The 14243-nt window shown below is 38.8% G+C and overlaps 1 protein-coding gene across 10 annotated transcripts in view; it reads left to right on the top strand.

The window, feature by feature from the left end:
• Positions 1 to 14040, top strand: part of LPAR1 (lysophosphatidic acid receptor 1) — a 295096-nt gene extending 281056 nt beyond the window's left edge. For all 10 annotated transcript variants that reach the window (XM_081803368.1, XM_081803367.1, XM_081803370.1 and 7 more), the window contains one exon: positions 11541 to 14040. In XM_081803368.1, coding sequence (XP_081659494.1) covers positions 11541 to 11842 — 302 coding nt within the window. In that variant the 3' untranslated portion in view covers positions 11843 to 14040. The remainder of the gene's footprint in view (positions 1 to 11540) is intronic.
• Positions 14041 to 14243: the final 203 nt, after the last annotated feature.

Here is a 14243-nt window from a genome sequence, read left to right as displayed (position 1 = left end):
CTGTGGCTTTGCATGGAGGAGGATGCGGAGCTCAATTAGCAGACCCATATTCACATATAGGGCCTTGGCTCTATGTGAAAGGATTGGCAAATGAGAACACAAATTTGGTATTTTAAGTTCAAATAGAACATTTAAGTATCATTTTTATAATTTCATGTTCTAAACATTTTTTAAATTTATTGATAACTTCAGTTGGGGCTTATTATAGGGCATCTGTGTTCATATTTGCACAGGCTTTTTTGGTTGCTGTTGTTAAAGCATAATTGATAGCATATTATACATATTTTTCTTCATTTTTTTTTTTACTTGACAGTGTATCTTGGAGATCATTTGGTATCAGTCAGGATAGAATATCTTAACTTTAAAAAGTTGAACAGGATTCTACTTTATGAATACAATGTATTTTTCTTCTCTACTTGTGATTATCTAGACTATTTCTTATTTTTAAAAATAAACATTGCTGAGAAACAAGTGTTGGCAAGGATGTAGAGAAAAAGAAACCCCTGTGCACTGTTGGTGGGAATGCAGACTGGTGCAGCCAGGGAAAACAGTATGGAGGTTCCTCAAAAATTAAAAATACAATCACCATATAATCCAGTAATTCCACTACTGGGTGTTTACCCAAAGAATATGAGCACACTAATTTGAAAAGATATATGCACCCTTATGTTTATTGCAGTAATATTTACAATAGCCAAATTTTGGAAGCAGCCCAAATGACCATCGGTTGATGCATAGATGAAGAAGATGTGGTGTGTGTGTATATATACAATGGAATATTACTCAGGCATAAAAGAGAATGAAATCTTGCCATTTGGAACAACATGGATGGAGCTAGAGGGTATAATGCCAAGTGAAATAGTCAGAGAAAGACAAATACCATATGATCTCACCCAAAGGTGGAATTAAGAAACAAATGAACAAAGGGGAAAAAAAAAAAAAAAAGACAAACCAAGAAATAGTTTTAACTACAGAGAACAAACTGTTGGTCACTGGAGGGGAGGTGGGTGTGGGGGATGGGTGAAATAGGTGATGGGGATTAAGAGGACAGTTACCATGATGAGCACCGAGTAATATACAGAATTGTTGAATCACTATATTGTACACCTGAAACTAATATAACACTGTATGTTAACTATACTGGAATTAAAATTAAAAATAATGCTGCAAAGAATTCCTTGTACATGCGCAATTGTATTGTGGGTGAGTATATCTATATGACAGATTCCCAGAAGTGATATTGTTGCAGTTTATTTTGAAGGCTTTAGAACTGATAGACTTTTGTTCAGGATTTATGCCTTAGAATTTGCCTTGTGATATTTAATCTTGTTTTGTTAGTTTTGAGCAACCAATATTTTGCTCGGAACTTGTAGTTAAAATAATTGAAGTTCATGTAGAAAAATATGTTTATGATTTTAAATCTGGAACTCTTTAGCCTAAATCCCCACTTCCCAAATGAATGATTGCTTTTATAGCTTTTTTTTTTTAAACTTAAGTTTTTGATAAAGAGATCTCTTAGGCACACAGCTATCATATTCTAGCAGAACAGACTGTATCTCCCTCCTATTCTGCCAAGAATCTGTGCTTTGTAAATATCAATCCAGAACATTTAGCAACTGTAGGAGGGATAGCCAATATTGAAAAGAACAATTATATTTACCATTTCTGCTGTTCTTTTCATATCTTTTGGCTATTAAAAATGTATTTAGGGGCACCTGGGTGGCTCAGTCGTTAAGCGTCTGCCTTCGGCTCAGGTCATGATCCCAGGGTCCCGGGATCGAACCCCGCATCGGGATCCCTGCTCCGCGGGGCTTCTCCTTCTCCCACTCCCCCTGCTTGTGTTTCCTCTCTCGCTGTGTCTCTCTCTGTCAAATAAATAAATAAAATCTTTAAAAAATAAAAAATAAAAAAAATGTATTTATACATATACATATATATTTATACACATACAATTTTTAAAGAAACATTTTTAGGTTGCAAGACTATTTCACAAAATTTGCTGAATTTGCTTTTAGGTTAAATTTTCCCCCTGTTTTGTTACTAAGGAAATGAATTATAAATGAATTTTCATTACATTTCTTCGTCCTTGAAGTTTGTCTCTTGAGTAATACATATCTTGCTGATCCATGCCAGTAGTTCATGAACTGTAAAGAATAAAATCCATAGGATGCTGTCATCAGCTACATTCTGTGAGTCTTTTCAACCAGATTTTAGTACTAATTTTTCAGACTTGAGTCATTTTGGGAGAATCTTAATTCATAGCGGAAAAATTAAATATGTTGCGAAACCAATTATGAATTCCTTGTTTATGTTGCAAAACTGATTATAAATTCCGTGTTTATGTTGAACTTTTGCTAGGGAGAGATTCTGGGGGGTAGATTTTATTTATCTTTTTAAAGGAATAAATATTATTCAAATTACCTTGGTAACAGCTGGACCACAGTCATGCAATATGTTTAGTATCACTTTCTGAGTTAGTTGACGTTGGTCTGGAGTTGACAACATTGATTTTCAGTGAGATTTATCATTTTAAAAATAAGGGGTGAAGTTTGCTTTTTAAAAAAATTTGCAATCACTGGGCTTAGAAGGCAAAACGGATTTCACTGTTCTAAGAATGGTGAATTAGTTTCTATGTGAAGAATATGTTAAGTGGCATCCTTTTTGTTTGGGTCTCAGAGTTTAGTGTATGTCTAAGAAAATAGATCTCATTGTTTTTTTAAAGACACTAAAATGCAGTAACTGTTCTGGATGTGGGTATGAATGTGTGTGTGTGTATATATATATATATGCATACATATAAATATATATCCATGCACATACATATACATATGTGTTATGTATGCATTCATATAGTGTGTGTGTGCATATATATAAATCGTATATATTCTTATAAGTTTAAAATCTGTCATTTAAGAATAGTAAGCACTTGCAAGAAAATGCTTTGGTAGGCATTTGGAGGAGCACTGTTTTTGGTTATTAGTGGGTGGTAATGCCCTGGTGAGCCAGTCTTGTCCTCAGCTAGTTCACCGCAAGACAGAGCTGGGTAGACATCAGAAAACATGTTTAGGGAGGAAGGGGAGAGATGGTGATCCATTTTTTTTTTTTTTTTATTTGACAGAGAGAGACAGCCCGAGAGGGAACACAAGCAGGGGGAGTGGGAGAGGGAGAAGCAGGCTTCCCACAGAGCAGGGAGCCCGATGTGGGGCTTGATCCCAGGACCCTGGGATCATGACCTGAGCCGAAGGCAGACGCTTTAACAACTGAGCCACCCAGGCGCCCGAGATGGTAATCCATTCTAACATAGTTTCATATGCATTGGTTTTGTTGAAAGTAAATTCAAGCATTTCCTGTTTTGTATGCTTATGGAGACCTAAGGGGTCATATACTACTCTGGGAGAATATTAGCTACAGCTGGAAGTGGGGTATGTCTGTGGATGTGTAAGGACATATAACTCATTGCGTCTTTAGTTTACTATACCTGTCCTTGATTTCTTAGAATTTGGAGCTAACAAGATGGCCATGCTATTTCTGTATTATTTGAGCATTATTACAACCTCATATTCAGTGTTCATAGATAAGAACTTTCAGAGGAGTGCACTTCTGTCCATGTGATTGTCTAATAATACAGCATTTTGATTACCCATTAGATGGCATCACTGGATATTTTAGGGATGGGACAAAGCTGGCTCAGATGGCAGTTGACTTCCCAGAGGGTCCCCTATTCAGGAAAGTCTCCTGCATCGTGAACAGACATTCCCTGAAGCATGCTGTCCCTGCAGTGTATTTGTGTGTACTGCAGTATCTTACATTGAAACTGAAGTCCTCCGGGAAACACGAAACAGCTTCAAATAAATTACAGTTAATATCCTCACCGATTCAAGGGGATATTGTATTGACCAAATTAGGGTACATGACTACATAAAAACACCAATCAGATAACAAAATAATCGTCCTCAAGATAAAAGATCTATTTCCCTTCCCTTCCCCATCACTAATAAACAGTCATTCCATGTTAATTTCATATGCAATCAGAAAAAAGGCCCACACTTAGAATTAAAAAGAAGCAACATTTTAAAAGTGCAAGATCATATACTAAAGCATCTCTAGACTGCAGGACTCTAAGTGATTTTTAAAATTTCCTATTTATATTTTTATGCATTTTCCAAACTTTCTATAGGGGAAACAAAATGTAATAATTCAAGGAATTAGCTTCATACTGTTCCTTAGATATCAATCACTGAAAGGAATGCAGCTGATACACTATGCTGGGAAGAAACATTAGATTAATGAGAATTATCCTTATCCTCTCATAAATTATGAGTTTTCCTTGAGTGAGCAAACTATTATAAATTATCAGGACAGGGCGCCTGGGTGGCTCAGATGGTTAAGCGTCTGCCTTCGGCCCAGGTCATGGTCCCGGAGTCCTGGGATCGAGTCCCGCATCGGGCTCCCCGCTCTGTGGGAAGTCTGCTTCTCCCTCTGCCTCTCTCTCTCTCTCTCTCTCTCATGAATAAATAAATAAAATCTTTAAAAAAAATAAAAATAAAAAAAATAAATTATCAGGACATAAATATATGAAAACAACACACCAATACAGACATGACACTTGGAAAAGTGTTGCAAATATTCACATTTAATATTATGCATGGATACTGATTATGATAAGTGATTAGACCTGTACTTTATGTTCTAAGAAAATGGTAAGACATTATATGCCAAGGCATAGAATATATTCTCGCTCCCCACTCCCTGATAGCTAGGGCATGGGTATGAGACCTAATCACAGCCTGTCAGAGCCCCTGCATGGAACTTTGAATTCTGAGGGATCAACACAAAGGTGTGTCTGGTCAATTAGTGACACCGCAGAATCCAGGGCCTGATGGGGCAGCAGCATCCTACTGAACTATTCTTACAGCAGCAACATGGGTAATGCCATGTCTCCCTTCATTACTGACCAAACATGTTTCTCCAGAACTCCGGAGATTCCATAGATAATCTGATATCCATCAGGATTGTTAACAATAGACTTGTTTATGTTATAGTAACAGATGCATATATGGAGAGACTCTTGCCTCTAGAGTCCAGCCTCATGCCCTTTGGAACGTGTAGTAACACCCATTCAAAGACCTTGTCTCCTGTTGGCATTAATGTTTATTTTCCAAACCTTATTCAGTGACTTAATTACTAATTAATTTTCCTTGTTTTGGATGTGTCTGTTGGGCGGTTACATGTGACTGATGTGTGACAGAAACTGCATTTACTTCCTTTACAAAGCTGATGTTCTCACTGAAGGAAGATAGAAAATAAACATGTCAAATTACTAAGAGAATTTTGGGTATAGATAAGTGATAGGAAGAGGACAAAGTATGAGTATAGCGGGGAGGGTGTGCAGCATTAGTTAGGATAACCAGGGATAGCTTTTGAGGAAGTGATATTTAATAGTAAGTAAGTAGATGTGAAGATCTCCAGAAGGAGTGTTCCTAGGTAAAGGAACCATAAATGCAAAGGTCCTGAGACAGAAATGAGCTTGGCGCATGTGATTAGAATCTAGTGAATGAGGGATGAGTGGAAAGAGATGAGTTGAAGAGACTGGCAGGGGCCAGTCCTATGGGGCATTACAGATCACAGTAAGGATTTCAAGAAGAAACCTTTGTAGGATTTTAAGTAGGCAAGTGATGTAATATGAATTGATTTATGCTTATGAAAGATCACTCTGGCCATTCTGTGCAAGCTTTGGGGAAGAAGCATGGAGGAAGAGGAATTGGTTAGGAGCCTGTTGCAATAGGCAGATGAAAGGTATTGCTTACTTGGCTTGGGTTGTAGCCATGGAGAAGTGGTTTCTCCCAGCCAGTGTCAAGCACAGATGCTCTAGAAGAGGTGAAACTGGCTAGCAAGCCACTTCAGCATGTGCTTTCCAATGTCCAGTTGCAGGATGAGATTTACAGTCTGTTGTAAGATATGGAGCAGGTATGTGTATGATACTCAGTGTTTAACGTGAAAGCATCAAATGCCGAAGTGAAGTGGGGGTGGGTGGCGTTCTCCTGTGTATCAGCCAGCATTGCGTTGCCAAAGACAGCACTAACTAAAGCTTTTATCCAGGAATATTCAAAGGAAACATAATGAGTATTCTGTTCTGCTTTGAGATCTATATGTTGTTAAGATTTTTAGAAATGTAATCTCTACACCCAACTTGGGGCTCAAACTCCCAACCCAGAGATCGCAAGCTCCACCAACTGAGCCAGCCAGGCGCCCTGAGGATCTGTATGTTGCTAATGTCCTTCCTTAAAGGATAAACGTTGCTCTCAGGAGTGAAGGAAACATTAAAGTACAACACACTGTGAATGAAATCATGCAACTTTAAATGTATGAAGCATTACTATGACCATGAAGAAGTAGAAATGCATTACCTTCTCAGTGTTCTAGGAAATGGATCTTCTAAATAATTAGGTTACTCTTATAGAAAAAACTTTAATTTCAGATAGTCATTTACATCTCCTTTGCAATGACCCCTTGACTGCTAGACCTAGGAATTAGCTAGGTCTATTATCTAACGTAGCCTCTTTTAAGATACATAGTTTAGGAGGATTTTTTTAGCTACCCAAATTGTTTATGTGTACCTTAATAGCAGAAATCATAACATAACTACAGAAATTGGACTAGATTCTGGGATACACAGTTTAGTGGCAATGGAAGGAGTGTATGTACTTGAACACTTATATTCCCCTTCAACCTCAGACTGTTTCTTAGATCCTTTGAGAAACAAGAACGAGGCCAAAGAAGAGGTTGACTGGAATACACCAGTGGTGTGGAATTGAGTTAACCTTGACTTGTTTTAGATCTGTGGGATGTCTGGATTTTTGGTAAAAACACAAATTTGCCAGCCAGACTGGAAATGTTTTCTGGTTTTTCTTCATCAAAAATCTTGGGCTCCCTCCCTAGCGGTCTTCTCTGTCAAAGACTTTCTCTCTTTCACTTTGGTTCTGATGTTCCGTATGTAAGCAGAGTTCAACTCGTTAGGGAAAAGCCACTCTAGAAAAAAGACTCTAATTGTGAGACCAGATGGTAAGCATTATTGAGCTGATGAGGTTGTGTAGATTTGAGGGAAGGTGTGGTAATACGATCTTGTTCTGCAGCTGTGACCCGTTGTTCCAAAACAGCCTCTTTCCTCCCTGCTTTTTACGCCCGCATTCCAGCACCTCTCCTTCCATCTTTGTGGGCACGGGGCCCCTCACAGATTGATTTGACAGATGTGTAAGGAAGGAATGAAGCTTGTTCTAAGAAGAGCAACTTCAGCTATTTTATTCTAACCCACGGGTATTTTTTTGAATATCCCTCTCCCCGTGTTACTTGTAAATTGGCCAGTAGTGCAGAATGTAACCACTCTTGTTCAGCGTGCTAGGAGACGGTTTCCCAGGACTCAGATTGCCATGAGCCTATCATGTCCTTAAGGCATCTGCATCTGAAGTCCGGCAGGTGTCTCAGACCCCAGATCAGTAAACTCATGGTCATCCTCTCTGTTCTCCTCATCTCCCCTCAGAAAACCCTGATCATCACTTTTCCCTGTTTTCTTCCTTCAGTGAAAGGTAGCAACCTTCTTCCTTCACCCCAGTGGAAAATCTAGGAGTCACACCCAGACTCTCTTTTATCTTACCCATTTCATGCAGTCCATCTCCTAAATACTTTACTGATCCTTTCATACTCACCCCCATTGCCACTGCTGTGATTCAGGCTTTTATTATTTCTCCTCTGGAATTTGGAAACATCCAATGTTTTTGTCCTTATTTTTATCCAGATTATTTCCTTCTTCCACTCTATGATAGTGTTCCGTATTCAGTGAGACTCTGACTAGGAAGGCCAATGACATTAAAATCTCATGGGGGAAGTACAGGTGAAGATCATTCTTTCTTATAAGCCCTGCAGGCTATTGTAATGTGTGGTAGGCCTGAGAACTAGTGTGCACACTAGAGAAATTTCACATGTCTTAGCCAGATACACAAGGCCTTCGTGACCTTGGACATCTTATCTTCTGCCACTTCTGGCTTCTGACTTTATAGTAAATAACCATAAAGGACTTATGCTTCCTCTTACTTTCCTAATGTTGCATACAGTTCCTTGGTTTATGCCCCGATCTGTGGGAATATGTCCATCAGAAATGTCCTGGAAATATACAAGCCACATAAAGCAGTGTCCCCACTGAATACTGCATCATTTTATGTGCCATCTTGGTCTAGGTATTGAGTTGACCCATGAGAACCTTCAGAATGATTTAGGGGTCCCATGCTTTTCTGTGTTCCCTCTCTTTCCCTTCTTCTCATCCTCCTTATATTCAACTGCAAGGCCTTGGAATCTCTTACAGTCGGGGGCGGTTTCATCTTGGAGCTGCCAGGTCTTCTACAGTCCAAAACATTTTTCCACGTTCTGCCCTTTGGAGGATATCTGCTCTGGTGCAGCTACAGCAGCCTTCACTCATGCTACCCACAATGCTTGTAGGTAGTATAGTCAAGCAGATGCACGGTGTCTAGAGAGCTTTTACATGTTGTATCTTAAGGTGATCCTCACCACACCCTGTAGAGTAGGCAGGGAGCTGTCACTTTTCCACTTTACTGATGCGGAGATGGAAGTCCTTTTGACTCTTATTAACCTGCTATTGGTGTGCACTTGAGTCTCTGCAGATTAGGTGTTCATAGGGTCCATAATGCACATCTCAAGTCCTATCACCCAACTGAATTATGGTTGGCTACTTAATACCGAAAGGGCCTGAGTGTAGTTTGTTCTTGTTTTTAGAAGCTTGGGGGTAAATCCATAATTTGAGCAAACTTGATTTCATAACATTCACTCACTCTTTATTTTATTGTTTAAAGATTTTATGTTTTAGTCATCTACACCCAGCGTGGGGCTCGAACTCACAACCCCGAGATCAAGAGTCACACGCTCTATTGACTGAGCTGGCAGGGAGCCCCACTCGCTATTGTTTAGAAGCCTCAGCGCCTTGGGATTTTCCAGGCCCCCTGTTCTACTTCTGTAGTCCATCTTCACTTTGGGGCAGTTTGGTCCTTGGCACCTCTATGAAAGAGAAGGGAAGGGGAGAAGAAGGGAAAACTGTATGATTGGTTTTAGTTGTTGATTTTTGAGGCCTTTACTGCGAGTCCCTCGAGTTACTCATTGAGTCTTGAAGAACCAAAGAGTTTTGGGACTGTGTGGTTGGGCCTGATCACGGTTCTATAAACAGTTCCTTTCAGCGAATAAGGGAGATGACTCTGAGTTCCTCAATGAAGCGTCCACATGTATTAGCTCCTGTGTCAGGCTGGTGTTGCTCACTTCCTGTCTCTGATCTAGCAAGTCTCCTTGCCTTTTTTTTTTTTTTTTTGTCTAAACGTTAAGACCCGTGGGTTACTTTCCGAGACTCTGGCTTTTATTGAAAAGATCTTGCTCCTTTTGAATTTAAAAATCAGAAGAAGTTCTAAACAACAGATGACCATATCTGAATTCTGTCACTTGAAGTCTGTGAGAATAAGGATGTTCCCTTCTGCTGCCCGGGAGGAGAAAAAGATCATTTTATTTAAAATAAATCTGTTGAGATGCATGTTGCTGGTATCTAATCAAGTTCTGAATTTGAGTTCAATTAGAGCTTTGATAAAAGAAAGGGAAAGGAAACTTGCAAGAATGCTGTCCCATTCATGAAGGGCCTGCATGTTTTTAGTTTCCAAGTAAATGGAATAATGGGACCATGCATTTTCCATCCAAGCATTTTCCACCCTGAGAATAATTCCCTTCCTGGCTTCTCAATGAATAATGCATTATTTCTGAAACCCAAGAGGCATTCCTTTGATTTCCCTTTATGTTTAGCTTTCTGAGTGATTTTCAAGCAAGGAAATTCAAGGACTTGGAATGAATGCTTTATTAACATTTTTACTTGAAGTTCAAATAGCTCCTTGGCTATTATCTCCTGATATTTGAAATATTTTTTTTTTCTCTCTAAGGAAAGTCTAAGGTATTGTATTTATTAGAAAATGAAGCACCTTGGACGGCCTTCAAAGTGAACAGCAGTTTAAAACCAATACACATTTGTGTTTTCGAACAAAGAGCTTTATGGGGGTATTTTCTCCTTTATTTTCATTTCCCTGCTGAATAGTTTCAAAAAAGAAAGCTCACATTAAAAAATGGGCTGTTTGGAGACTAAATCTCTTGTGTTTACATTTTACTAAACTCACTCCTTGAGACTGGTCCAGATCCATGACCCCGGTCCAAGTCTGGATCTACTTAGGCCAGTGCCATTTCCATCTGAAGATTCAAATGCACTTCGGGGGTCATCTCTGTTCCTTGTCTGTTCACTGTGGAGCCTGATTACACGTGTGGGGTGATCTGTAATGGGTTGTGATGGTGCCCACTGGTTCTGTTGACCCATGTCCTCTTGGCTGAGGATCCCCAGCAGATCCTGGGGTAACATGGTGGTAGATTTGGGTGCTGTTTCACAACTTCCATTTCCCCTGGGAGCCAAATTAGTGATTTGAGGAACAAAATCAGCTGAAATTAAGAATAAAGACTGTATTTCCATTCTTTTGACAGTTCTAGTAAAACCTTAACAATTCAGAATAGCTGGGAAGAAAAGAAAGTTGATCTAAATTAGTAAAACATTTAAAGCATAAAATTTGGTTTAAAATATTTAATTTTATGAAGTTCAGGAAGCAGGAATATCACCTAGTATTTTCTCAGTTCCTTCATCTGTATGAGGGGATAATGGTTTCTCAGATGGTTGTGTACAGAGTAAATGAGTTAGTATTTTTAAAGCATATAGAACACCTTTTAAATGATTGCTGAATAAAAAATAAATATCCATCTTATTGTTGGAAATTTCTATTTCCAAATAGGCCCATGATACTGAGCAGATAATAACAGTATTATTGTTGTTACTGCTAAAATACATACTTAACGATTATTTTCTTAGCACTCATTTACTCTTCACAACAAACCTGATGAGGTATGATCATTTCTATTTTCCACATCAGAAAACTGAAGTAAGAAAATAATTGCCTAAATTCACCCAGTTTTTTAAACAGCAAAGCAAGGATTTGAGTCCCTTCAACCTGAATTCAGAAATTGTGCCTTAAATTAAACATTAAAGGATATTTGTCACAGGCTTACCTTTTCCCCCAAAACAATGTTATACCGCTATAAACCCCACGGTTGTAGGTGTTGAGGTGTATATCCCCAGTGCAGTCTTTCATGTCTCAATTGCTTAGCGAACTCAGTGTTTTGCTTAAAGTAGTCATCACCATTGTCTCATAAATACTCGATTTTAGTAGGGTCTGAATCAATGAGATACTATTAAATTATTTTAGCATTAAAACTTTCTTCAGTTTTTGTTTTTTTCCCCCCCCCCCCCAGCAAATGAGCATTTCATTTCAGATGATCTGGTGGCTTTGAATCTCAGTATTTTTATACCGAACCCAAATCATTTCACATTACAGTTGCTTTGCTTCATAACTATGTACTTTTTCGTTCTTCCTTTTTAAAATCTTTTCCATCCCTGTCCTTTGTAGGTGCCTTTATCATCTGCTGGACTCCTGGATTGGTCCTGTTACTTCTCGATGTGTGCTGTCCGCAGTGTGACGTCCTGGCCTATGAGAAATTTTTCCTTCTGCTCGCCGAGTTCAACTCCGCCATGAACCCCATCATCTACTCCTATCGCGACAAGGAGATGAGTGCCACCTTCAGACAGATCCTGTGCTGCCAGCGTGGTGATGGCACCAGTGGCCCCACGGAAGGCTCTGACCGCTCAGCTTCCTCCCTCAACCACACCATCTTGGCCGGAGTTCACAGCAATGACCACTCTGTGGTTTAGAAAGGCAACTAAGATGAGAAGCCAGCCATCGTGGACGGAGGGATGAACAGCCTCCCCCCGCCCCCAATGCCAGGGCAAGGTGGGGTGTGAGAGAGGGGGAGGAAAAATAAACTCATGTACTTAAACACTAACCGAAGGCAGTATTCGTCCCTAGACCCAACAAGACATGAGATATGTTGAAAATTAGCTTACGTGACAACCCTCATCCTGATCCCCATTCCTTTTGAAAAGTAGAAAGTGGAGATCTTGTCATGGAATTCATAAACAGACTCTGGAGTGTCCATTTAGACCACACTAACTAGACTTCAAACGATTTTGTGTGGTTTGGTGCAAGTCAGAATAAATTCTGACTGACTGAATCCACAACTTCATCCACATACAGGCTTCCCTTTTTTTATTTCCAGAGGATACATTTCATTAAATAAACGTGTATGCCTATCAACATGCTTGTGATGGATAAGACTATAGGCTGTTTTTAAACTATCATAACTCCATTTTTTTCCTTATGTAGGAAAACTGTAAATTAGAATGATTTTTTTTAGAAAGCATGCATGTAATGTATGTATGCAGTATGCCTTACTTAAAAAGATAAAAGGGTATTGATTTTAAATCTTCTAGGACATAGAAGAACCTAGAGGTCAAAGCCAGTATTTGTTTAGGTTATGAAACAATGCTCTAATCCTAATATTACCTTCTTATCAAAGTGTTATAACACATGTAAAACAGGGAGTGTAAGTTTATTACCAAAAGAAAATGTACTCTAAAAAAGGTCCTAGAAGATGAAACACAGTAATATTGTTCCCATATATTTATAATATCCAAGTACATTCTAATTATCAGTACATCAGAGGAATGTTTTAATAGCCTGTGTTTTTTCTGTATTATAGAATAAGACATAGTCATTGTAGAAAACTTGAAAAATACAGAAATGTGTAAAACAAAAAAAATTACTGGTAATATCACAACCCAGAAGTAACCACCGTTAACAGCTTTTCCCCCTGTGTATGCCTCTATGTATATTATATCCCTTTTTATATAATTTGGATCATACGTAAACAATTTTATAACCAGTTTTTTTTTTTTCCTTCCACTGCAGAGTTGCCACATTCTCCTATGGCATTAAAAATTTTACAAAAACATAATTTTACTGTCTATATAATATTCCATTTAATGGATGCAACTCAGTTTATTTAACCGTTCCCACACTGTTGACTACTTAGGTCATTTCTAATTTTTCGCTACTATAAATAATGTTGCAAAAATTTTGTGTACATACAACTTTGTCCATATAATTGATTATTTACTTAGGACATATTCCCATGAAGGATTTTTTTTTTTTAAATGTGAAATGTCTTTCCATGCTCTTACCTTTTATAAAAAGGGATTTCCTGCTTTGTGCCATACAGGTGGCAATTGAGAGGAAAGCCAGTTAAATTGCCTTTTTACACAGGAAATGCAGTGGTCACTTTAGTTGAGAGTGACTTTTTATATCACAAGATGGACTAGAAACAGTCAACTGTCACAAACAACCTGGACACTCTAATGAATATGTCTAGCAATCCCAAATTTTGTTTGAGAAGCCAATGTCCGGCTCTTTTGGCCACACCCATAATGTAGACGTGAAGACAATGCGAAGACATCAAACATGCCAAGAGAATAAAGGATCTTCGTAGTAAATGGCTTGGGACCCACCTGTAGCAAATGGGTTGAGTGCGTCAGTATGGGACTGGATACTCTGTATTCTTTCGGAATCACCCCCAGTAGACTGCCACCATGGTAGGTGATACCTGTTCAGTGAATGGTCCAGATGAACTAGTCATTGCACCAGTTTGTTAGAAAAAGTAACCGGTCAAGTCAGAGTCATGAAGCAGGTATGGGAAAGTCGGGAGTACGTTTAAGAGAAAGATGTCCAGAAGAATCATTTTGTCTAGGAAGGAAGAAGTCTGCTCCATCAGCATTTGAGCAGAGGGCAGACTTGTAAAGCGCCCACCATGAAAAGAACGCGGGGAACCAGTTAGCAGAAAGGTGTTTGCACATTCTTTATACAAAATACAGAGCATGTTATGTTGGAAGTGAATGAAATGAACTTGGACTTTCATGTGCATATATTCTGGACTATTGGAAATTAAAAATTGGACCTTAATAAATTGGACTAATTTATACTAATTGGACCTTAATAAATTCATCTTCAGTCAGTGTTTGGCAGTGTGTGGTTGTGATCAGTGCTGTTTCTCTTGCTCAAGAGCCTTCCAGCCTGGTGTTGCATGTCGCCTGCCTTCTGTGAACAACTTTATTTCCCTGCCACCAGGGCTTCTGAACTCTTGAGTGCTTCCCCAGCTCATAATGGTTTCTTTTAACGTCAGTAATAAGTCTTAGTGTGAGTTTCTTTTGGAAAAAGTAA

The sequence above is a fragment of the Leptonychotes weddellii genome, chromosome 14 (assembly GCF_054177405.1).
Source record: "Leptonychotes weddellii isolate Sample4059 chromosome 14, ASM5417740v2, whole genome shotgun sequence".
NCBI lineage: Eukaryota > Metazoa > Chordata > Mammalia > Carnivora > Phocidae > Leptonychotes > Leptonychotes weddellii.
This window is presented reverse-complemented; position numbering and strand designations above follow the sequence as displayed.